This window comes from Falco peregrinus, chromosome Z, assembly GCF_023634155.1.
Source record: "Falco peregrinus isolate bFalPer1 chromosome Z, bFalPer1.pri, whole genome shotgun sequence".
In the NCBI taxonomy this organism is placed as follows: Eukaryota; Metazoa; Chordata; class Aves; order Falconiformes; family Falconidae; genus Falco; species Falco peregrinus.
The window spans coordinates 5767850-5794424 of record NC_073739.1 but is presented as its reverse complement, the minus strand read 5'-3'; the positions used below and the strand labels follow the sequence as shown (position 1 = coordinate 5794424).

At 38.5% G+C, this 26575-nt stretch overlaps 1 protein-coding gene across 1 annotated transcript in view; it reads right to left on the bottom strand.

The window, feature by feature from the left end:
- ADGRV1 (adhesion G protein-coupled receptor V1) overlaps positions 1 to 26575 on the bottom strand; it is a 291184-nt gene that overhangs the window by 139015 nt on the left and 125594 nt on the right. The window contains exons 79-85 of the mRNA XM_055791141.1: positions 26086 to 26328; positions 23258 to 23665; positions 22064 to 22248; positions 20600 to 20849; positions 20284 to 20423; positions 18428 to 18588; positions 15845 to 15945 (exon numbers count right to left, since the gene is read on the bottom strand). Of these exons, the coding sequence (XP_055647116.1) occupies positions 15845 to 15945; positions 18428 to 18588; positions 20284 to 20423; positions 20600 to 20849; positions 22064 to 22248; positions 23258 to 23665; positions 26086 to 26328 (1488 nt within the window). The remainder of the gene's footprint in view (positions 1 to 15844; positions 15946 to 18427; positions 18589 to 20283; positions 20424 to 20599; positions 20850 to 22063; positions 22249 to 23257; positions 23666 to 26085; positions 26329 to 26575) is intronic.

Below are 26575 nucleotides of genomic sequence, written 5' to 3'. Positions count from 1 at the left end.
AAAGAAGTTCAGCACAGCCTTACATTTGCCTCCTATGTCAGGAATGCTCCATTTAGAAAATTAAGATCAAGTTCACCTTTGATTTTATCCTTTTAGTAGCGCTGAATGTACAAGCACGGAACAAAAAAGCTTACAATCTAAATTGTTATCAAAGCTAAACTGATTTAAAACTACTAAATAAACAAAACCAAGAATACACTACAGAGGAAAAATTTCAGAGGTAGAGGAAGACAAATGTGACCTTCCCATCACTAATTCCTAGGATTTTATAGTACAGAAAGTGACTGAAGAGCTAATGCTTTAGACATAGTAATCACACGGTAAACACCATTTCAGCCAACTTCCTTATTTGCTTCTATTCCATTCCTTTTCCAGTGAAACTTCACTTACGCACAGCTTTAAGAAACCAGTCTGACATTAACAAAACCTATTTTAACAATAGATAGCTTTTACCATCAAATATATCCTCAAAGCTTTTGTTCTTCGAAGCTGGGAACCTGAGACACCCAAACGAATAATTATCCTGAAGCGATTAGTTGGAATCATGTCTGATTCCAGCTAAAAGTTTGTAATGAGCTGCAAAGTATTAATGCCTTATATTGGTCTGTCTACAGCAGAAGGTACGTGTTTATACAAATATAAAGTTTATACAAAATATATGAACATCACTTTAACCTGTCCCACGTCAAGGGTAGGACTCTGTATCACAGTGAATTAATGACTTGGCAATCATTAAGATGAGGGTTTAGGAACACATTAACCACCCATCTACCCAAAACTCTGCTCCAAGGTAAGAGACTGCAAGGATCTGCACCAATTAAAGAGCATGATTTAATGTGAGGATAGATTTTGTTATAGAGCGTAGTCTTTTATCTCCCATGGAGACCTTTTGAAAATGTTTGTATAATTGCCTCTAATTGAAGTACACTACTGTATCTTGATCACAGATTACACTCAAACACAACTTGCAGTAACTATGAGCCACTTTCAACTGTGAATTTACATAGAACAGGCAGTTCCATGTCTACACTTTTCGGCTATGTATTTCTCTATCTGCCTCTCACTTATTTTGTGCTGAATCATGCACACCTCTTTCACAAGAGACGGTAAGAAGATGAAATGCCTGTGTGTATTAGATTTAGAGGACTGATGTATCTTCTTGGGACACGTTTACATTGTATGACTTCTTGCTCCTGCACTTCCCAACTTTGTTCTTGTTGTGGGAACACATCAACATAAAAAGCTTACCTATCATGAAGCAGGGCTGCAGTTATTGTTTTAGGAAGTTTTTTTTGTCTCAAAAGGATAAATTATTTCCTAACTTACTTTCAATGCTGCTTTCCTGATTTTTCACAAGGATGTTTTCCTGAGAACCTGGACACTGTAAAGCACAATCACCCTAAAAGCAGACATGAGGATGATGTGCTTGACCTTGTACAACATAGTGGAATCATTTGTATGTCCCCTGTTTGCCATCTGCTTCTATACGGTGGTGACAGATCTGTGCTTGGACTGGCTGGAACAGAGTGTTATCAGGCCATGGACTAGAGTCGTATCTGTCTAAAAGTATTGCAGGACACATTAAAATGCTGTAAGCCTATGGACTGTCTGTGCAAGGGCCAGGGATAAATACCAGGGGGCAGCCTCACACTTTTCATCAGAAAATCTGTCCTTTGGGTGGAGCAGATGTTCTGTATCCCTGGGTAAATGATGTGTGTTCATTTGATTCAATTCTGTTTGTTTACTCACAGACGGCCCCAATCTTAAGACTTTGAATTCCTGTGCTTTCCAAGTTACTTCTTGCCAGCTGACCCACAATTATTGACTAAGGGAAGATTCCTATCCCATTCCAGCTGTGAAGTAAAACAAAGCAGTTAATTATCTCCTGTTTGCTTACTCCCCTCTCTCTTCTCTCCTAGAGACACGTCCTGGTTTCAGCTGGGACAGAGTTAATTTTCTTCCTAGCAGCTGGTGCAGTGCTGGGCTTTGGGTTTGGTATGAGAGCAATGCTGAGAGCACACTGATGGTTTTAGTTGTTGCCAGGTAGTGTTTACAGTAAGTCAAGGACTTTTCAGTTTCTCATGCGGAGAGGGCTGGAGGGGCACAAGGAGCTGGTGGGGGGACACAACCAGGACAGCTGACCCCAGCTGGCCAGAGCTGGCTGGGCATTGCTCAGCAGGGGGTGAGCATTTGTATTGTGCATCACTTGGGGTTTCTCCCTTCCCTTTGGATTTTATTCCTTTTGGCTCCCCACTGGGGAATTAAACCCCAGTCTGCCACATGACAGGCGGGGATACTCACCACCATATATTTATAAAACTCCAGCATCCCTAGAAAATGTTCCAGCCACACAAACTAATTTCTACTGATGCATATGCCTTGTGTTTTAGATCTTGGTTTCTGTTCTTTCATCTATCTCATTCCAAAAAGAGCTTTCCTGGTTTCTTTTTTTTTTTTTTTTCTTTGAGTGAATGGTTGTCCACCAGCTGCCTAGCTATTAATTTAGAAAGAACTGAGAAGAATTTAATAAATGATTTCTCTTCATTGACTGGCTTCCCATCAAAATCCCATATAACCCATCTCAGTGGGTTTGAACTGCTTTGTGCAATGTATTGAAGTAGATGACGTGATCTGGTCATATCCTTCACAATTTTTTACATGAGGCCCTTCTATGCCAGCAATCTTTTAGATTGCTTGAATATCCAAATTCATAAATACAAAAAAGGCTGCCAACAAAACGGAAATATGGAAATAGAGCATAGTCTATGATCAACCATGATGGGGTTTAAGCCTTTTTTCATGAGTGACCATGAACGGTCAGTTGGGTTTCTTTGGGTTTTTTTGCATATGAACATATATTTTATATCCTCCCAGTTTCTTCCTCTAGCTAATATAATACCCCAGACTCTTTATTAATTATTTCACTGATCATTCACTGTCATTTATGGTTTTCATCATCATTCCTCAGAGTCTATTCAGATCTGTATTTGTATTAGTGTCTTGTTTCAAATCATATTTTATTTAGCACAGGATACTGACATGACCTACGTGGGATGAAAAACGAATAACCAAAATGAACCGTGTGTCTTGTCTTTGTGTTATGACCTGTTTGTTTGACTCTTATAAACCTACATAATGTCATTTTCAAAAGGCACTTTCTACACAACAACAGGGAAAAAATCACCATGTGAAAAAAAATCACATTTGCCAGTTTTCCTGGTTTCAGAACAGGCTTCAAGATGCAACAACCACACACCTCGTACTATCTTCCCTGCCTTGAAAGACTATTGTAACAGATGGAGCCCAGCATCGTGGACTAAATGAACTCAATTTAGAGGGATGATTTACAGACTAAGGGAATGATACCTGTGTGCTTATGTTAAAGAAGAGGAAAGGTGGTCATGCGCTGGAAAATGCAGCAGGATGTAAAAGATATGGAATAAGGGGCGGATACTGTCCTGGTTTCTGCTGGGATAAGTTAAATTTCTTCTTAGTAGCTGGTGCAGTGCTGGGTTTTGGATTTGGTGTGAGAACAATGTGGATAACACACCGATGGTTTGGGTTGTTGCTAGATAATGTTTATACTAAGTCAAGGACCTTCCAGTTTCTCAGGCTCTGCCAGCGAGAGAGCTGGGGGTGACAAGGAGCTGGGAGGGGACACAGCCAGGACAGGTGACCCCAACTAGTCAATGGAGTATTCCATACCATGGCACATCATGCTCAGTACGTAAACTGGGGGGGTGGGGGGCTGGCCAGGGGCTGTGGATCATTGCTCAGGGACTGGATGGGCATTCGTCAGCAGGTGGTGAGCAACTGTGTTGTCCATCACTTACTTTCACTTCTTCCTTCCCTTTGGATTTCATTCCTTTCCCCTTCTCACTCCTTTTCTTTATAACTGTTATTATTAATATTAGCACTGTTATTTTGTTTTATTTTACGTCAATTATTAAATTAAATTGTTCTTATCTCAACCTTTGAGTTTTACATTCCTTTTTGATTCTCCTCCCCATTCCTCTGGGTGAGGGGGGAGTGAGCCAGCAGCTGTGTGGTACTTAGCTACTGGCTGGGTAAAACCACGACACTAGCGTATAAAAATAGGCTATAGCCTGCTGATTAAAGTATCAAAAATTATACAAGTGTATTTAATCACAGTTAACTGTAACCATTAGTAAGCCGGCATTTATGAAAATCTTATTCAACTATTTTCAAATGCAATCAGGACGCCAACACACTTAAAACTACACTTGCTGCATGACTCTGGCAAGGTCAGGCTCTGGTTCATGTATACCAATAATTAATCCAATTAAGTCTTGAAAAGGACTTGTTACTCTACTGCGTACGGAACATTATCTGCCTGGAAGATACGAAGAAGTAGGTCATGAGAAAACTACCAAAAATGGGAACAAAAAGATCTATTTAAAATATTCTTGCACATATGCTTGCACATGGAAGAAAACAAACAAAGTGACAGTGGCGGAGTAAAAACAGAAGCTAAGCATTCAGTAGTTAGTATAATTTTAATTAGCTGTACAGGAAAAGCACTGAGCCACTATTGTTCATGAAAACCTATGGCTTTCTCCAAAGGATAAGCTAAGAATGTTTTGAAAACTTCGCATTAACACAGCACAGCTGTTGCTGGGGCCTCAATTTATGGGTAACAGCAACCGATGAGGTGGTTCTCTCCAACAAGAGAGGCCTGAGGAAACCTTTTAGCAGAGGAATGAGCAATGGGAGATTTGTTAATTAGGAGAAGTAATAGATACCTACCTTTTTATTAAAGCAGAATAGCATGCATGAATGGACAGAACAAAGGGAGAGGAAGAAACGAGGCAGAAAACGGGACCAAAAGTTTGAAAATTACTATGAAAAGCATGAAACAGACAGACACAGCAGCATAACCTGCTTCACAGTGAGATACAGAGAAAAGTAATGAATAGGCAATTTGGGAATGTTGCTGTCTACTCCCCTCTGTGTGTGGTCCCCAATTGTTTGTGATGTTGGGAAAAAATAGCGTATAATGAAAAAAGAGCTGTAAGGCATTAGCTGATAGAAATCTCATCTCTTAGACTTTAAAGTGATAAACAGCATTTGACTGTTTGCAATAAGGACAGGAGGTGTGAGATACCGTAGCAGCATTCTAACATATGTTATAGCATTGCTCATATATCCGAGTTTTGGCAAACACTAGGAGATAATGTCTAAGAAGACACTAGCAGCCTGTGCATTAACGCTACGTGGTGACTCAACACCAGAAAAGTGAACAAGGGTGGTAAAGCAACGTTATCCCTGTGAACAGCAAAAGTAGAAATTTATGGGTACTGCCATAGCGATATGTTACCAGCAAGAGACCAAAATCCTGCGTTGGTTGATGAAAAAATGTAACATAAAATTTAAATTATATAAGCATTTAGGATTTATTCCTTACACACTCCATCACCTGCCCATGACTACTAGAGCACTTCTTCTTGCCCTCTTTCCGGGAGGTAGAGGTATTTCAGCTGCTTCGACATCTCCACACTCCCCAGACGGAGACCTTAAAGATCCACCCTTGTAACACCTGCTTTGCCTTCTACTTTTGCCTGAGCTTTTGTTCCAAGGTGTCAGGTTTGTACCCAGCCTCTCAGAGCCTCAGAAATTTGACAGCCGAGCTAACTCCAGAGGCAAGATGACTCCCTCTACTGGAAAAAGCGGAGAGATGCTGCGATGCGTTACCGGTGGGTAAGATACTCTTCCCGCTGCCTCACGTGACGTTTGGGTGACTGGGGGTAACAAACTGCTTGTTGTTTTAGAGTAACAGTCCTTCCTCAACATTATATGACGTATAAGACCTATTCAGATGATCAGGTGCACCACTGCTTGAAATAAGACCTTCTTGACCCTCAAATTCTAAAGGACCTCATACACCTTATCTATTACCTGAGGACACCTTTTATATATTTATTATTATTATTATTATTATTACTATTTTTTAAAAACCCCGTGTGCATATATATATATATATATGATCAAATAGCTCATAAAGCCACTGACACCTTGAGAAAAATGAAAATTTCTTCTGCAACAAATCCCTGATTAGGTCCAGCTTTGACTGTCTGATTCTTCTTGGATATTGTGGACTTGCAAGCAGTAACATAATGTAATAGACGTTGGCCCTCAGAGCCCTACTGATCATAAAACTGGATTGCTTTGCTATAAAAGCATTCAATTTAGATTACTATGATACTGTCTTTTATGTAAACTAATCCCTAAACAGTTCCACTTAGTACTAGGTTGAAACTCACTCTGAAAGAAAACACATGCATTGTGCTCTGACTTGGTGGGAATTACTGAAATCAGCAACTAGATAATTAACTAATTCAGGATGAAACTTACTGACAGAGTCACTGGGAGGAAAGGTTTAGGTGCTAATTCTTCTTGCAAAGGTAACAAAACAGGTGAGACTCCAAGAAGTCACTACATGTTGTATTATACTGGAACACGTTATCAGCAGGCTTAAGGAATATACATCACATACCTTGAAACTGTGTGACTGTTGCTGTAAAGCCACCAAGATTTATTTATTGTCACGTAAGGGACTGGGGAAAGCAGCTTACCCACATAAACATTCTTACCGATGCACCTTTCCCCTCTGACATCCCCAACAAGTGTTTTAGATAGCTATGCTACACAGAACTCTAACAGAAACACAGCAACTTTCACTTCATTACTCTTCCCTACAAAATGAAAATTTGTTGAAAATGCAGACAAAGTTGCTGGAAAACATAATTTTCATTCTTATAGTTGATCAAGTAAGTAAATGATGTGGTATCAACTGAAGACTAATGCTGAATCTTGAGTGTAATCCCAGACTCTGTGGAAGTAATGAAAATGGGACTTCCAATAGTATTTATTTGCTTATTCCTTTGAGATCAAATGATTGCCAGAAGGGCTGTCTTTCTTTATTAGGAAATATGACATCAAAAGTCTTGGCAGGAAAATATGCCCGTCCTATGGAAACCTCACTTATCCCAGGATGAACGGAATATTCCAGAACTTTCTTAACACAAGTTGTGCAGGGAAATTGCATAATGTCGTTAAGAAATACAGCCATTATGATATCCCACCGAGGGAGTTAACAGGTAAGTATTCATTTGAGAAAGGTTCTGGTCACTTTAATGACATCAAATAATCCAAAATACCAAGAATGTTCAGTTTTACTGAATAATTCCAATATTCCTCTAACAGAAGTGGAAATCCTTTCCACCTTCCCTTGTGAGTAATCCCTGTAGAATCTCTCCTCCTCTAAATAAGAATGTTTAGATATGATTATCGCAAAGATAGGAACTCTGACATGAAGGGTGGAAGAAGACCACTTACTACTCATCGTTCCTTGTATCAAAACATTTCACAGTGAAGAGCAAACGGATAAAACCCATTAACATGGAGCTGAATTTCTACAGCAGGCACCAATTCTGGATCACTGGGTCCAGTTCTCTCCTGTTTCCCCTGCACCCTCTCAAACCTTATGGGTTGCTCAGCTTCATGAAGGGACCATGGCACCATGTTCAACATCATTTACTGCTGCCAGGTTACAGTAAGGAACTCACAGCAAGGAAATCGGAGGCCTAGTTGTCCTCAAAGACAATTAGGTTTTATAAAGCAAATTCACTCACCCTGGGTGACTGGGCTCTAACTGTATAGTAATGCATAAAAATAATTTTTGTTTTCTATTCTCTAAGGGTTTCATGCTTCACATACACGTGGAGTTTAGTGAAGCTCTGCACCAGGCTTCTTCAGACACAGACCTTTAATTTGTATTTCCCATCAGTTGACTAAGAAGCGCAGGCTTACCATAAAGAAGGACTGGGTTGACACGAAGGCTTCTCACCACTGCTGGGAGAGAGGCAGGCACTCACTGGCACAAGCTGCCCCCGTGCTGAATGGTACAGACGATTGCTCTACCCACCTCATTCTGGGATATGCTTTGCAAAGGCCCCCTGTATATACACCTCCAGGTATAAATGACAATTTTTTTGTTTCAATTATGAATGGGAGAAAGTGAGAATTCCCCTAGTCTGGAGGAGAAGGGTTAAGATTAACAACAATACAGCAGAAGCAACATTTCAGAGTTAATGCAGAATTTTCCCCTTTATACAATGGCAGAAGCTACAGGCTCTACAATCCCTCATTTATACCCTGCTCCATCATCACCTCTTGGAGATTTCATCACATCTTTAAAATTTATCTTAGCTCTGGCAGAATTGTGTTTTCCATCCTCCTCCAAATCTGAGTGAGTCCAAATAATAAAATGACAATCCTAACAAGGCTGCAGTATATAATTTTCAAATAAATGTTTACCAGTTTTTTAAAGTAGGATTGTTTAAACAATTTCTCCTTAAAACACAGAACTGACATGTATGTTTGTATTTCTGCTCAGATTCAATAACACACAGCTTTCACAGTTAAACACAGTAAGTATAATTCTACATCATCCATTTCTATCAGAGTCAATGGTAGGATAAATTTGGCTTGCCAACTTGTTAATTATTACAGATATTACTGTGATGGATGATGATGCTAAGTGCTACTTAGCTTGAGGACTGTTGAAATTAGAAAATATACACTTATTGTTTGACAAAAACAGGATGACCCAGTTTCCCAGATGCCTTTTTTTCTGCTTGACCATCAGACTTTAATTTTGCATTACTGGCCAGAAGAATAGCAGGCCATTTGTACAACAATTACTGCTGTAAACACATTGGGACTGTTTAAATATTCCAGAGAAAGAGCTACTATATAAACACAGAGCAGTTCAGCAGTGCACACACCAAAAATCTAAACTGAGGACTTAGCACGTGTTCACATCATTTGCAATATTCAGCATTTGCTGTGGAAATAGCCTGTGCATTCACACTAAAATTCAACGTGGACAAGATGCATCAAGCTAAGCATACACGCACAAGCAACATACAAAGTGCTTATTCATGTATTCCTGCCTGGAAATTCCCAGGCAAAGCACGAGAGCCATAAGCAATGGTTCCTATTAAGACTGTAATGTAGGTTTATATTTTTTTGAAAAGAATAATTTCATTTATTAGTATGACTGTATTGAAACATTGTGAAGTATGTTCTCATTATACTTGAATTTTTCAAATACACAGATCTTCACCTAAATTTACTCCAAAACTGAAAACCTCAGCTCAGTAATTTTTCCCCTTGTGCATTTAGGGTATTGTTGTATGATGTTATAACATACTGGTTAAACAAACAAACAAAATCTATCTAATGATTCAAGAAATAATGGTTGTTGGAAACATCACAATTCTTTGAGAGGATATCAGAATGGAAAGGAATAAAAAATGTTTTAGAAATATCTAGCTTTTTATTGTCTTTCCAATGCATTTCACCAAATGCTCAGTTAAACATCCATTCCTGAATGCTTTGCAAATGCTCCACCAACGCTGGAAGCTCTAAACACACCAAGAATGCAATGAAGGTCCAATACTGTGAATAACCGTTACCTGTCACTGACAGAGTAACACTCACTGTGAGCAACCACAAAAGGCACGGCCTTGGAAGAGCAAATTTCTGAGCAATGTGCTGGAAAGGTTTGGCTGCCATCTATTGTTAATAGTAATTACTGCACTGGTAGCAATGGGGGGAAAAAACTGCTGCAAGCCTAATAAATACCCAGTACAAATATTAGCGGAAAACGAATTATTCATGTATGTATAAAACAGGGGAGCTAACCTGAAAAGCTTCTTAGTTTGTTTTCTTTTTTTTTTTTCTGGTAAAAATGTAACTGCACTCAGGAACACCAGCTTCATTCTGTAGAGTGGCTGGAGATCTCTATAGATACAAATCCAGTGTCTACAACTGGATAAAAGCGCAAAGCACTAACATTTTACTTGAATGTAAACTAGGAATTATTAAATGCTGATTTTCACAGAAGTTCTCAGTTGAAACTGTCTTAAAGAACGCCTCTCACACAGAGTCATTGGTCAGCAAAACCACAAAACTTTTAATTGTATTCTAGGTATCTAATCGTATGTATACTGTCCACAAACTTGTAGGTAGGTGTAGCTGTACAAACATTTTCTATTTAGAGTTTTCTGTTAAACTTAGGCTTCCTAATTAGGCCAGTTCTCTCTGAGCAGAACATATGCCAACATATCACAACACAAGCAACTTCATAAAGATTTTCCTTCAGCTGTTCAGAACAGCTAGCACAGTAGTTCAGTTCCCTCTTGTCAAACATACCCCTTCTCTTTTCACTCTGCCTTAAAGCCACTTTCTTTTCATTGACAGCTGCTGCCAAGCTGTCTTTACTTCCTCTCCAAGCTAGCTAACTGGCTAAGCAGTTACCCTGCTAAAATCCTCTTTCAAAAGTTTTGTTCTAAACTTGCAGAATAATCGCATGGCAAAAGGAAGCAATCAGAAAAGCCATGGATTTTAGGGGTTGAGGATGAATAAAAAAGGGGTTTAGATGTGTTCTAAATAGTATCTCTGCAATTAAACTAAATTACATATTTACACACCTCATGGAACTGTTCTCAAGAATTACTCTGCACAGATCAGTGTTTCATATGAAAGTTTAAATGCAGTGTATTTAAACAAAAACAGCCAGCAGACAGAAAAGCCTGTGGGCCCAAGCTGAAGTTAACTTTCTCACCCAAAGTCCTTCAGCAGCTAGAACTGAGCACAGTATTCTAGCAGCCAGAGATACTTGACTTCCCCGCATTACTTGTCTACATGTAGAAGGAAAGGCAATAATGGCGTTTTTATGCTCATACATTAGTAGAAAATCCTTTCTGTCTTCATCCATTACTATCTGTAAACTTTCCCTGCATTAGTGATGCTCACTTTTCTCCACCCATGAAGCACATGCCTTTCAGACAGTTTTTATCTATAGTTTTGCTAATCCTCAGAATTTATTCTACTGATGAGAAGAAAAATGGAAAAGCGATGGCATTCAAACTCTCCCTCCACGCTTAAAAGGCTTACTAGAGATCAATGTGAAAAAAGGAGAAGCTGCCTTTATGTCAGGGCAGTGAGTGCACTAACACACCTTAAGGGTCGTGACCAGTCCCAGCTGGAGTCTCCACCTACATCTCTGCTCCAAGGGCCAGCAGCTGTATTTAAACTCAGCCTTGGGCCATCAGTCTCTACCTCAGCTGGTCTCCAGCCATGCCTATGCCATGCCCCTGCCCCTGCCTAACCTTAGGCAGAAACCTCTAAGATTACAACAGAGCTGCTATTTGAAACCTGGAATTGTCAGCAGTTAAGATACGCTAGGCGTACCACTGACAATATGCTTGCACATCAGTGTATGAAAATTTAAAAGTGGTAAGTTTAGAACGTTTAAATAGCAGAAAATGCAGTAACTTTTTATCTTAGTTCCCCTTTAGGTCATACTTTAAAAACACACAGGCACACACACACCCCTTTCTCTGGTTCTTTCATATATATTTTGGAGATAAGTTGACTTAGACTCCTTTCATTAAAACTGAATTTCAATTGAATATGCTGTTCAAGTGAAATGTTTCCCATAGCTGTACCTGCTTTGACTACACGTTTTTTGGAAGTGTGCATGTGGCATTCATTTTACAGCAAAGCAGCTGCGGCACAGGCCTGAGAATGGAGGAACACGCGTTTCGCAGCTTGTTAAGACCTGGAATTAAAATTCTATCAGTAAACCAAGGAATTTATGTTCAGGGTATTTGCAGAAATAAATAAGCTCACCGACTACTACTGCAGCTAAACAACTCTAAGGATAATAAAGGTATCTCATGAAATAATGAGACTGAAACTGAGAACCAAGGCAGGTCACACAAAAAAATGCCTCAAAGAGCAACAAGTTCTGATTTGGGATACTATATTACATATTACCTTTTTTTTTTTATTTTGAGAGATCTGAACATGCGGTTGGGCCTTAACTGTTCACTTAAGGTACAGTTATGTGAACAGCCCTTTAATACCATCTTTAAAGATTCTTCTTGTACAGGTGAAGCATTCATTTACTTCTATTTGTCCTTCCTTCTGGGTGACTTTTAGGCATGGAGATGCATTATTAAATTCCTGGAAAAAAGACCTCTGTACTACACACCAACCAGCCTGACCACAGCCCCCAGGGCAGCTGTAGCTAAACCCTGTGGATGCCATACCTTGGGCAAGGACAGAAGGGTGTCTGGGAACAGCCATCATACATTTATGAAGGCAAAATCATGCCTGACTAACCCAATCTCCTTCCATAAAGAGATGACCAACTTAGGCAAATGCAGCAAACGTTGTTCTCCCTAACTCTAGCAAGGCCTTTGACATGATTTCTGTGGTATTCGCAGTATTATAACTGCAATGCTGAGGCATGCTTTGGTTCACTGGCTTATAAAGTAAGTGGAAAATTGCCCGCACCATGAGGCTTGAAGGGTTATGATCAACAGTGTGTGGTCCAGCTGGAGCATGGTTACTAGCTGCATTCCTCAAGAGTCGCGATGCAGTGGCTGATACTATTTAAAGCATCTGGGCATAGATGATGGGCAAAGGGCCACGCAGGGAGTTCTAGAAGAACACAATAATCTGGATGCAGGTGATTTGCGAGGCTGTTGTTTAAAGGAAAATCATCAGCCTGGAAAAAAAGGCTGACGTCAGAGAACACTCAACAAAGGCAAACACAAAGTCATACAGCTGTTGACAGAGTAATGCACAGGCTGAGCCAAATGTCAAGGCAGCTGCACTACAGAAGACCACCTGAGGGTCCAGTGGACGGCAAGTTTACCACGAGTCAGCAGTATGCCTTGTTGCAAAGCAGCCTAGTATTGCTGTTTGACTTACACTAGCAAATAGTAAAGGGAGGTGATTCTTCCCTTCTATTCCACCACTTGTGTGACCGCATGTGGTTAGAGATGGGATGTCCACTACAGGAAAGAGACTGACACACTGGAGAAAGTTCAGTCCAAGTCCACCAAGATATTCAGACCACAAAATATACATAAGACCTGGGAGGGGGAAATATTATCACTGTTATAAATTACCCCATAGAAATCCCTAGAAATGAGGGAAACAAATCTTCTTGCAGATTCAGACTGACAGCATGAGAGACAATGGATGCACGCTGCAACAAATTCAATTTAAACTAGATATTGGGAGATAGTTTTCACAATGGGTGGTCAAACACTGACCAGGTTGCCCAGAGATTGTGGGCTCTCCATTGCTAAAGATGCTCAGAATTCAACCGGAAAGGATCCTGAACAACCTGCCCTAGCTTGGGCTTGCTTTGAGCAGGGTTTTAAACCAGAAAGTTTACAGAGGTGGCTTCCAACCAAAATTACTCAATAGGTCTAAACATATGCAACAGACTTAGGAGAAATGTTGAGTCACTGTCCCTGGAGGTATTTAAAAGACACGTAGACACAGCACTCAGGGACATGGTTTAGTGGTGGACTTGGCAGTGCTGGGTTAACAGTTGGACTCAATGACCTTAAGGGTCTTTTCCAACCTAAATGGTTCTATGATTGTATGATTTTAACTATGCAATCACTGTAAAAATAACCTAACTTTGCTTGAATGAATGCACCAATATATGCTGGAGGCCACCCACCTGAAAAACGGCTTGGCAGAAAAGACCCTGGGCATGCTTGTGGACACCAAATTGAACACAAACCAGCTATGCGCCCTTGTGGAAAAGAAGGCTGATGGTATCCTGGGCTGCACTAGGAGAGCATTGCCAGCAGGTCGAGCAGGGTGATCCTTCCTCTCTGCTCAACACTGCTGAGGTGACACCTGGAGTGCTGTGTCCAGGTCTGGGCTCCCAGTACAAGAAAGACATAGACATACTGGACAGAGTCCAATGAAAGGCCACCAAGGTAAGTAAGGGATGCAGTCTCTCTCTTATGAGGAGAGGCTGAGAAAGCTGGGACTGTTCAGCCTGGAGAAGAGAGGGCTCAGGGGGATTTTATCAAAAGATACAAATACCTGTAGGGTGGATGCATAGAGGACAGAGCCAGGCTCTGTTCAGTGGTGCCCAGTGACAGGACCAGAAGCAAGAGGCAAAAACGGAAAAGCAGAAGCTCCCCTCTGGACACCAGGAAACCCTTTTTCACTGTGAGGGTGACCGAGCACTGGCACAGGTTGCCCAGAGAAGTTGTGGAGTCTCCATAATTAGGAATATTCAAAAGTCATTGGACATGGTCCTGGGCAACAGGGTCTGGGTGTCCCTGCTTGAGCAGGGGGCTTGGGGAAGATGACTTCCAGAGGTCCCTTCCAATCTCAGCCATTCTGTGTGATTCTGTATGTAAATTAAGCTGTTTTAATGGATACAAAAGACCTGGTAAGGAGTCCTTATAGGGAGGGGGGAAAAATACTGTGAAAAATAAACTCACTGTAAAAGTAAACAAGCTTCTCTGTACTGGAAATGCAACATATTGCCAAAGCAATTGAAAAGTACTGGAGATAGAAAGAATGCAATGTGGATAAGGATAGTACCGTTCCATGCAAAATATCAAACAATTCTGGGAACACAGACAATTCAACATTCACTGCAAAGGAAAAGAACCTTTTGAAAAATATACCATTAGACTGTAAAATGCACTGCAAAGCTCTCAGTAGCCTTGTTTAGTATAATCACATTACCATGAGCAAGTCCTTACCTGTGTTAGGAGCTATGTGTCCCAAATTAAGTCAGCACATTTGTACGCTTTTAACCATGCACATTACAGGTCCCTGGAACAAACTAGCTTTCGTTGTAACTACTCAGAACTATTAAAAATCATTAAGTATGTGTTTGAAATTCAAGACCTGAGACGTAAAATACCTTTACACCCTAAGATGCAAGAAACCTGCTGGTATGGAGTGACCTCTAGAAGTGCTGTGAGGACTTTTCCTGCTCCTTCTCTTTTAAGCCCAGTTGTGTGATGAACATTATCTACAACAAAGAACTGGATCATGAGGTAATATGAATAAAATTATATACTAGCCATGCTAGTAGACAAAAGCTTGTCTAAGAGATATGCCAGTCGCTAAATTTTTACAGGTAACAGGGTTGTTTCAACATTCTGCAGAGTATTTCCCTCAGATGACACATTCTTCTAAGTACCTGCCTGTTAATATGCTGAAATTCTCTCATCATCCCTGCCTTCAGCACATATTTAAACTTGCAATTACATCATATTCAAAGTATTTAAAATATACATAAACTCTCCTTCTTAAGGAACCTTTCCATAAACTAATTTTAAGATCCTTGAGGTTATTCATAGCTTCTCAGCTCCTCAGGTGTAGCAAAGCTTAGGAAGTCACATTTTAGAGGAGAGAGAGAGAGACTTATTCTCCTTTATATGCTCCTTCGGTTTGCTGTCATTTTATTACCAACTATTTGAACTGGTATGAGAACTAGGAAGACTTTCTACAGTGTATTCTCTCTTATTATTTAAAATTGTCATAACTATACCTTCCTAAGAATACTAGAGTGGAAAAAAGCTGTCATTGTCTACTACTCAAAATAAAACTTTCCCACAGAATTTGTGATTACTGACATCAGTTAATAACAATGTTAATGATGGAAGTCTTTTATCTCAATTATATACTTTATAATCAAAACATTTGTTATTCAGCATACAGGACTATCATCTCATGTGGCTATATCATCCATAAGCTTTCTCTAAATATTTTCAGAAAATGTATAATTTAATTTTAATTACCAACAAAGGATATGATTATTGGATTAATTGTAAGTATAGTATGTTAAAATCATTTTCCAAAAATGTTTACACTGTGGAAAAGAAAAGCAGGTCTGTTCAGATATGGCCATGGATGTGAGGAAAAAGAAAGATGTACTTAATTTGCATTTAAAGACTTCAGCCTTTTTTCTTACCTGAGTACCCAAACAAGCAACCATCATGTGAGTGAGAAGTTTAGCTGCAAACATTGCACACCTGGTGCAGAAAAGGTGGGAGATAATAGCCAAAGTGAAACCTACACAGAAACAAAACAAAACAAAAAAGGGGAGGGGAGGAAATTTAAAGCTTAGGCTAGTAAGCTATGCTCCTAAATAAAAATAATGCTGGATGTCTTGAAGGTGCACATCATTAAAAAACAAAAAACCCTCAAACCTTACAGAGAGAATATGTTCACTTGGGTTCATGCTGGGATCACTCAGGAATATATTACTGAAGTACTAACATTTATTTAACTTTTTCATAGGCTGGGAGCTAAAATAATTTCACAGTGCAAACAAGTAGTTTTTGCAAAGGGTTTGGTTTTTTTGCTGTTATTTCAGCATGACATAAATGATTGTCATAATAGTTAAATATAAAGGAAGGGTAACTTTTCAGTGTTCATATTATTACATCAAAAAATGCTTTTAGAAAGAAATAAAAAAATTGCCTCCAGCTGGGTAGTAGATTTAGTAGATAGCTTTAGTAGATAGCTATAACCTTCTACACGCCAGTCTCCCATTTCATCTGAGTTCAGCATAGAAATCTATTATAGCAGTACTCAGAAAGAATAACACTTTTCCTTTCGCTAATTTATTGTGAACATGAACAGAACAGAAATTGCAAGAGCCCATTACCTACCAGTAAATAGCTCTTGGAAGAAGGACCCTGGGAAAGCTCAGCCACTAAGGAAAACACTGCTAAAGCTCAAGTAGAGTTCATTGTGCACTTCCACACCCCTTGAAGGGCAGGAATCTGGATACTTAAGGCAGATCTTTTGTTCTCTCTTGAGACAGACTGGTTGCTCAACTACAAGTATTTGTAACATACGAATGAAATAAATAATTGCAGAAAGAATTATTTCTAAACCTTTTAAAATTGGGTAGTGTTATTTATACAACTATCTACATAAGAAAACTTTGGAAATAATATTATTTCACTCTCCTGTGCTACTTTTTTATAATTATTTTTTTTTATTCTTCACACCTAGGTGGAGACACTAGAGAATAAATAATATTCTTATAGCTCTTAAATTTAAAACAATTTTTTAATTACTAGATTTAAACATAATCACATAAGGGAACACCTTCCACCAACCAAAGAAGCTGAAAGGCATTGCAGTTATATTCAAGGCAAACCCTAAACCAGGCTAAACTGTTCTAATTTTTAACATACATTCTTATGGTACATGACTACAGTAAATGGGTAATGCAGAAGAAAGATCTGTAGGTCTTTATTGCTTCCAGCTCAGCAACATACTTCGCTTCAGTTTCTACAGCATATTGGTTTACTTTTAATTGTTTTTTTCTTAATTTTCTATAGCATTTTGCATTCTATGGCATATTGATTTACTCTTTTTGCCCTGTAAACAGCAATTATATTTGTTTATTAGAATTTGTCTTTTTTCTTTTACTTTCACTAACACAATCTAAGTTATAAGCTTAATTGTATTTTGAAATCTGCTTATCTGCTAAAAAATCTGTCATTTTTAAATGAAACATTCAATTTGTATGATGTAGGTGAAAACCAGGGGGGTTTCTTCTCTTTTTTTAAATTTTTTTTTATGGCTGAGGTTTTCAAACAATTAAGGAGCCCAGCTTTAGCCGGTTAGGGCAGTTTGCTGGGAGGAGATAAATAGGAGATTTAGCTGCTTGCCACTGGTTTTATTACTCATACAGAGATGACCTAGTACAGAAGTCATAAATCTCACAAGGAGCAGACCCAGAACCCCATTTAAATGCCTTAAGCTTAGACTAAGAATCTCTTTAGCTAAGTTTTCTTAGTGACCCCATTACTCTTGGGTCCCTGCTGGCACAGTGCCTAACACAAGAAATTGCCTTTCATCTGGGATTGCTTGCAACATAATAGTGAACAGGCTGCACTGTGAAAGGTGTAATTTCCCTCCTTTAGAAGCCAAAAGGAGTTTAAAACTTAGATCTCCTACTTCCTGTCTGATGTTTTGGGACTCTTGCAAATGCTAGCGTAGCTGTCAAGGAAGGGAGTCATGATGCTCATAGGTTAAACTCCTGGGTTTCTCCCCAGATGTTAGGGAACAGTTAGGCTGCAGAGTGTAAAGGAGCTCTACACGCCTGAATCTCCCTCAAGTTACCACTTCTGAGTGTAAACTGACAACTAAAATCGACAAACAATTTTCAAGCTAGTAGCAAAGTGTCTGAAAGATTTGACAAAGAGGACAACTGTACTGCTCCTAAAGACACGGGTGAATTTAGCATTTTTATGTTTCTTCCCACAAATGAATGACATATTTCTATTTTGTATGGTTCAATAAAACATCACAAGGAAACGTACTTATTTGCTAGACTTTTTTTTTCAGTGGCAAAATTTGGCAGTGTGCAAATACCAGCCTAGATGGTAAGTTCAATACAATGAAGTTAGTTAACATCCCTCCAGTACCCCTCCAAATAAAAAGATTGTCATTGGTTACTAAAATCACTAAAAATCAATCAGTCTAACTAGTCATCAGGTGTTATTAATGAGAAAACTATCTTAAAACAACTGACCTGAAATGCAGATAAATCCAGAAGAGAAAAAAGCTTCATTGTATGAAGACAAGTTATCTGTTTGGGCATAAACGGCATAAATGGACATATGAGAACAAGAGCATTCCACGTAGTCTGATGTGTCATCAACAACTTTGCAGAACCCGCTATCAGTCAGCCAGCTGCAAAACAAACAATGCACACATTTGGAAATGGACTTGTGCAATTTACATGATAAGCAGGCTTGAAAATTGTTGTTGTATCCTGAAATCTCAAGTTTTCTGAACTATTGCATAGGTGGTTTGTGTAATCTTTCAGGTGCAGTTCTCAGATTAGCACATTTACATGACATTAAAATATTTTTATAGCTGGGGTTTTACTATCTTGATTAAAACCAATTGTAAATATAGGATGAACATTTTTTTTTTCCACTAGAGAATATTTGTGACCATTTTTTTAAAGCTTCTGCAAAATTTACGGGTCCATCTGACTTTTCAAATAGTTTGTTACTTAACTTGCCCAATACCTTACCCCATTATGGAGAATGCTTCACTTTATACTGCTATGTATTATTTTGAAACTAATATTTATGTTTTGTTCTCATTCAGTACTGCTAAACTGATTTGGAAAAAGGATTCTATAGGTGACATCCTAAGCCACTTCTAGTGGCAATCACATCTGCTCTGTGATACAGATAGATAAAAGGAGAGTGTAGAGGTAAATTCTGATGCACCTCCTTTCTGAAGAGAAACAGTTTATGTGAATGGCAGACTGTTATAACCCAGTCAGGCTAGTGAAATCTAACCCAACTAGATCTCAGCAGAATACAGAACATAATTCTCTCCAAATTCATTTGTACTGCGTGAACAGAAAAGACATAGGCTAATCAAATAATGGGGCATTGGAGAGCACACACAGAAAATTTTATTCCACAGTTTCCAATGGTATGAATAGCCACAGGAATGGAAAACGATCAGCAGTTCACCATTTCTTCTAAAAACCAGAAGGCATCAACTTAAGCAAGTAGCAGCAATATTAAACAAACAAACAAAAAAAACCCAAAACCCAACAAAACAAAAACCAACAGGAGATGGCTTTTCTGTCAAAAAGTCATAGTCCTATAGAGATGACTGTTAAAAGATGTGCTGAAATTCTGGACAGTGCAAGGAAAGATTAGGTAAGTTTGCGGTAGACAGATCATTTGGGGCAGGAAATAGGCAAAATCACATTCAGCTCATAAAGACACTGGAGAGTATAGAATCAGGATAACTGCTATTTACACTCATCCTGATCTTACTCTTCCCTGGGCGTTTCTTTTTAGCCACTACTGGAGACAGGATACTGGTCTAGGTAAGTCCCTAGCCTGCCCTTTAACAGGTTTTTTTTGGTTCACTTACACAGTATCTTTCACAGACACAAAGAAAAGGGTGGATATTAGCAGATTAGAAACATTCTGAGCCAGTGACTTGAAGCAATACCACAGATGCAGGTTTAATTCTTTACTTCTGTAAGAATGGACTCGAAGTGTTGTCTGTTAACAACTGTAGAGTAAAAACTCATTAATATCAATGAAGTGATACAGTTCTGGGATTTATGGCCTGTCAGCACTGCCTAACACATCATTACATAATCTAAATGGTATTTTGGTGCAAAAAGTCAGGAGTACAAGTCTGAGAAATGTCTGAGTTGGAATAATTATGCATTTTATTATAAAGTTTTATGTGCTGATACAAAGGCCGGAAGAATTAAGAAAAAAAGACAGATAGCAAATGGATCAGTTTTAAACTAGCAAATGATCTAATTGGAGTTATCACATCTTAGGTGATTACACAGGTTCAGGGTAGAAACCAGAAAACTAAACAGATTAATAAAATAACCTTTCAGCAGCTTGATTCCAGAGGAGACATAAAGACTTTTGTGGAACAATCCGACTTCCTGTAGCAGAAATCCGATAAATTACTTCATTGTTATCTTTCAAAGGCTGTGAACTTCGACCCTTCAAACTCATAGAAAAAACCTGAAACAACACATACAACATACATACAAATTTAATATTAAAATTCAAGTCAGTGCTCATTTTTATCAGAGAAACACACAAAAATGTTTGCATTCTTTTAAATACATTCAAGACATTTTGACCAATATCTAAATTAAACTAATCTCTTGAAAAAATGAACTGCATTATCTTCAAACCTTGTTCTTCAGGGCAAGTTCTTTATCCCCAGTAAGGAACCACTGCTGACTGCTGTATTCTGTGAACTGTACATATTCACACTTCTCTTTTTGAGGCGGCGATAATATGACAGAGACCTCTAGTAAATGTTCAGGCACTTGAATAGAATCCCCATCTTTTCCATCAAATCTGTGTCCATTGATTTGCTGAGGAAACCAGTTGTGAGCCATTATTGCAATGTACGGGCAGCTATCAAGGATGTTTTTACCTCTGTTGAAATGGAAAAGCAAGAGGGCTGGTAAGTGGCACTGAGCTTCACTATTCTTCACAGAATGACTCTAAAATGTATTTGTAATTAATACTTTATTGCTCCATCATTTTTAGGCTTTATGGCATTTAATTGACAGACAATTGCAAATTCTGTGGAAAAAAAAAAAAAGAGGGGCCGAGTTATTATGTATTTCAGCTTCTTCACTTTCCCCCTGGGTTTTGCTCACTATGATTTCCAACCAAAACCCCTCCATGGCAAACTAGGTTATCACAATACCCAACTTTATAAGTGGATGTAGAGATGAGTCTACAAGGGGAGGCATTCAAATGGACAATATTGCTTTACTTCTTTTTCCCAACAGACAATGCCTTCGAATAAAGCATTTGAACTTTCAGGTTCTGGATACTGTTCAGGATAGTGTCAACATTTACACCATTTACTGTCTTTTGCCTGAGATGGGCCTCATACCCCCTACAAAATAGGAAATGGCAAGAAAAGTTACATCCCAATAGAAGCTGAGAGAGAATTTTAAACTATGCTGTTTTTCTGAGGGGAAAAAAGGTGTGTTCTTTTCCTAAATTCAACTACCAGTGGTTTAACAGATTCACAGTGGGAGAAACCCATTGTTTGAAACCATCTGTCTCATTAAAGTGTCATCTATTTGTGCAGTCACCTATTTCCCCTGCCCATCCACCTGACCACAGGGTATAAATGCACTTGCAGACAAAACTAGCAATTTGAAACTACATGTAAAAGCTACAAGTAGCTTCTTAAAAATTTTAAATAATGTTCAAGTGAGCAAACCCAAGCACATAGAAATTACAAAATGCCAGTAGAAATTTTGAGTTACCTACTCTCACCTACGTCTCAAAACATAGCTCTCCATCATACAATTAGATATTATTTTCTTAGTAAGATTAATGAATACCTTTTTAGGCAGTATTTGACCTCTAAGTTGAATTAATACACCCCAGATCTCCTGACTACTACTACCACAGCTGCCCCATATCCATGTACCAGTTACTTGTGACACCAGCATTTATAGCGTCAATATAGTGCTTTGTAAGACTTTGACAGAGTGCAACACATTTTCTTATAGGTAACATACTAGACGATAGACTAGTCCCTTTTCCAAAAACGTCACTTAAATTTTTACTATATTATTAAGTTGTCACGTACTTCCAAAACATATTATGAATTCAAGTTTACTAACCTTTCTCCTGTTGTTCCACACATAATCCCAGTCAACAGAGAAAAAGCAAACTTCTCAGTCACCTCAGCCAGCAGGCTATATCCTCGTGTGTCCTCACGTTTTGGGCTAGCCAGAGCACAGAGTATCTCATAGAAAAGACTTCTACTTTTATCAGTGAGTAACTGTTTTTCACCTACATCTGTAACCTAATGAGAGGAGAAGAAATCAAACATTATATGTACAGAAGTCTGCTTATAACATACCCTCATGTTGAACAGTTGAGTAAGACTTCCATTTTTACCAGTGTTCATTCTGAAAGTTCAAAATACTTTTTCCACCTTCTGATCATAGCTGCCAAGGTTTGAGATGCAGTCTATGTCAAAGCTACATAAAGATATGCTTACTAATAGGGATTTGGTTTCTAAAGAAATTGTGTGGCATTCTTTATTCTTTCACAAATCCTCACAAAGTCCTCAGAATAGCTGACATTATTTTGTCTGTTTTCTGTGTCCAAATGTCAACAATCACAAATGAACTATTGTTCATGAATATTATTATACTGCTTTAAATCTATACAAAGATAAACTATCTGTAAACTAGATATTTAAACATTTTCTTGTGCATTATTCCACAAATCCATAAGATGCAGAAAGCCATAAAAAGAGCCCCAGAGTTTTCACAGAACTCGGTGCCATGCTGAAGCGCTCAGCTACCCTGCCAACCCAGTTCCCAAAGATACTGCAGGAAAAAAGAGCAGCTGCATGCCTGGTTAAGAGCATGGCAGGCTCCAGCTGGCCCTGGCAGGATTTGCTTGTGTGTTGACTGCAGTCAGCTGTGAAGATATGAGCAAAACTTGGGGCTCACTGCCTTGTGCCAGGCCTAAACCCAACAAAGATAAGGCCTAAGAAAAGAAACCATAATAAGCTCAATGAAAGTATGGCATCAAAGAGAAAATTTTGCTCAGCAGAAAATCTTGAGCTATAGGTACATATGCAAAATTAATACTGCTCTTTTCAACCTATTTGATTTTTTATTTCCTGGCACCATCCTAACTAGTGGCAGACAATCTCATTCCTTGATTGTGGGACTTCACAGTTTCTGTTTTTATGTAGTCTGTGCCCGAGTCACTGCCATGGATGCTAACCTTGATCTTATCACAGGTCTGCGTGTGATTATACTCATCACTTCATTCAAGAAAGAGCAGAAAAGTTTTACCTTATCTATTATATGCATCACAGCAGTAAGCTGCTCTTCTGTAGTTTCTGTAGCCACTTTGACATTCAGATTCTGGAGGACTCTGTGTAAAATGGTGTCATCAAGAGGCTGATGCAGTTGATCAATCAGCCCCCAAACTGGCAAGGAGTCCAAATCTGAGACAATGGTGACATTAGCAATACCATACATGTCATCTACTCTGGCACCGCCTGTGGGATTAGAAAGTACAACCTGGAAACGTTTAGGAAATGGGTTTAAAGATCCTGTCTTTGGAGTCAGGGTCACATCCAGAAATTTATTTCTCTGTCCAGGTTCAAAAATCAATAAACCTTCAGATCTGGCAAAATCTTGTCCTGCCACAGCTGGAGATATGAAGGTCCGACCAATAGGTTCAGGTTTTTGTAGCTCCTTAAAAGAAATCAGAAGAGTTTTAAGTAACATTATGATAGACACAACTGTTCAAAATTAGCTAATACACATACTTTAAATGGGTAAAATTTAAATGGGTAAAAAAGAAGTCCTCTTTCAAAATGCAGTTAAGGTTAAGGATGATATACTAATTACATTGACTGAAATATCTTCCTGAAACAGCAATCTGTCACCTTTAGTCAGTGACAGCTTAGGAGAAGAAGTATAAATTTCTTCAAAAGTAGGCAGGATCCCTCTCTTTCTTTTCCAGAACAAAAATCACACAGCTTTTCTGGGTGAACAGATATTACAGAAATGTTAGCACATCCACAAGGTGAATTCCAGAGCGGGTGATGTAAGTTTATAACTGTAGCATGAAGTCCCTCTCAGCTCAGGGTACAGACAGGTGTTACAGATATATAAATACCAAAAAAAAAGCAAACCAAAGGTTTTGCAAAAATCTGTGCCCAAACTAATATCAATTCATGATACATTCAGTCCCAGAATAAATACTTAAAAGAAGAACAATCCGTTTAGGTCCAAAGGCAAAGCAAACACTACAGAATACACATGCAAGGCAGACAGATCAATTTATCTAGGAATGCTATATGGCCTCCTTTGCCTCTGGAGTAGCACTATTATTACCTTCTAAGAGGTTTGCAGATACTGTTTCATTCTTCACATTCTTGCTCTTTTTGTCAGTTGCCATAACCTTGCTATTATGTCTGGCAATATAATAAACTTTCCTTAAGTGGACACTAACATTTTGGGCTATTATTCAAATGTTTTTTATTTTCAATACTACCTATTCATTTACCAAGTACAGATTTTATACTGGCTCTTAAGTAAAGGTCTCCTATGAAAAAAACAAGGATTTTTATTTGTGAAATACTAGACCCCCTTTTGAAAGTATTTACTTTTAATTAGTAGAGTTTACGTATGGAATAAATCAGACATTTTTAGTTCACAGGAGAACCTGGTAAATCAATGCAGTGTGCATCTGTTTAAAACTGCTCTAGAACATGATCACATCATCTGGGCAAATTCCAGTGAGAAGTTTCCTTTTGTTTATCCCTTCCAATTAAGAATTAGGAAGCAGGGAAATAAGTGGCAACAAAAACACTAGTGACAAGAACAATGTTTAAGAAACCTTTGTAGGAATGAGATAAACATCTGTTTCCAGTTAGCATCTCATGCTTCCTGTCTGCCGTGACCTCTTATTTCACAGGGACCAGTCGTACCAATACCTTGGTATTTGGCCATGCACCCTCAAACCCTAAAAATGTCCAAAGAAGGGCTGTTATATAAAAAATACAAACAGGTAAGGAACTGCCCCCTACATTTTAGCTTAAATATACACTGGACAGCAGCAATTCAGCTAAATAATCATGAACTTGTGGCTGGAAAGAATGTGAAAATTTGTTACCACACAATTTAACTAAAACATTGGCCAGCTACTGTATAATAAATGCATGGAAACACCATGCAAATATATGCAGTTAAAGTAGATATGCATGCAATATAACAACAGAATGCAAAGCCTTTTATTATAAAAGGTGAGTACACTGGTCACACAATGCTTTGTTATAATAACTCTCCCCCAGAATAGCACCTTTTAGGAATAAAACACCACATATTCAAAGCACATCAGGCTAAACACTGTTCCAATGTGACAGCAAGCGTGGAGGAATCCCTTCTGCAGCCTGTGCCCTGCCCTGATGTTGGATTCACAACTATAAGGAAGTGGAAGGAGTTTGCAGCTGTGCTACTTCTGCTAAAGGAGACTCTTCATCGTCTGTCAATAATAATGAGGTAGTCATTTAGAGATAAAAGGGTCAACAGCTAGAAGAGTCTGGTGTTACAGCTGTAAACATAACAAAAATGAATGGGGATGATAAAAAATACCTTAGCACATGAGATTTTCAATTGGAAGAACAATTTTCAGGTTTAGTACTTCAAGAACATGGAATACAATTTGATCAAAGTTCTCTCTTTTCCTAAGAGTGCTTTGTGTATTAATATATGTGTGACTTAACACAGCAAGTGTGTCGGTATCTGAATCTTGTAGTTGCAACTATCATGATTAAAAATTAATTTCAGACAAAGAAGCCTCAAAAATTGGAGTCTCGTAAGAACCTCAGAACAAAGAAAAAAATGTATTTAATACCTTCACTGACCACAGCTTTGAAGCTACTGGAAGGTACTAATGAACAAAACCACTCTTGGCAATGCAATAAGAACAAGGTCTTCTTACTAATGGGAAACCAAAGAAGCAGCCCATACAGTCCAGCAAATGTTTGACCATTTCCTGAAAAACTACTAATCACAGTCACATTCATTTCAGGGAATGAACACTGATTTAATGATAAAAATAATAATAAAAATAATTTAAATAATAAAAGTAACAATAAAAGTCTTACCTGCATGCTGTAGCTAACCATTGTGGTTACTGATGTACTAGGATCTCTAAGCACCTGTAGGCTGATTAAAGTTGTCTTTTTATGAGCCACAGCAAAACGAGATCCCACAGCAAAATATAGTAAACCATGAGGAGAATCACTTTCAAGGACTGTTATAACAGCAAATCTGGCACTGCTGTTCAATGCAGCTCCTGTGCTTACAGCGTACAGCTCAACAAAAAAATACATTTCAAGTTCAGGTACCTGCAAATGAGGGATTTTTCCATATTATTATAGGACCTACTATTTACTTTCAGCTTGAAAAAAATTATATTATATTTTGTATGCACAATGGATTACTCGTACTAACACTTACCACAGGCAAGCTTCCTGAAACGTGCAGTAAGTACAATGAAGTATATCCTAAAAAAACCTACTGCAATAGGCACTACTCTGTCATGTACAATAATGCAATCTCAGATTTTCACATGGAATTTGTTGCAATAAAGTG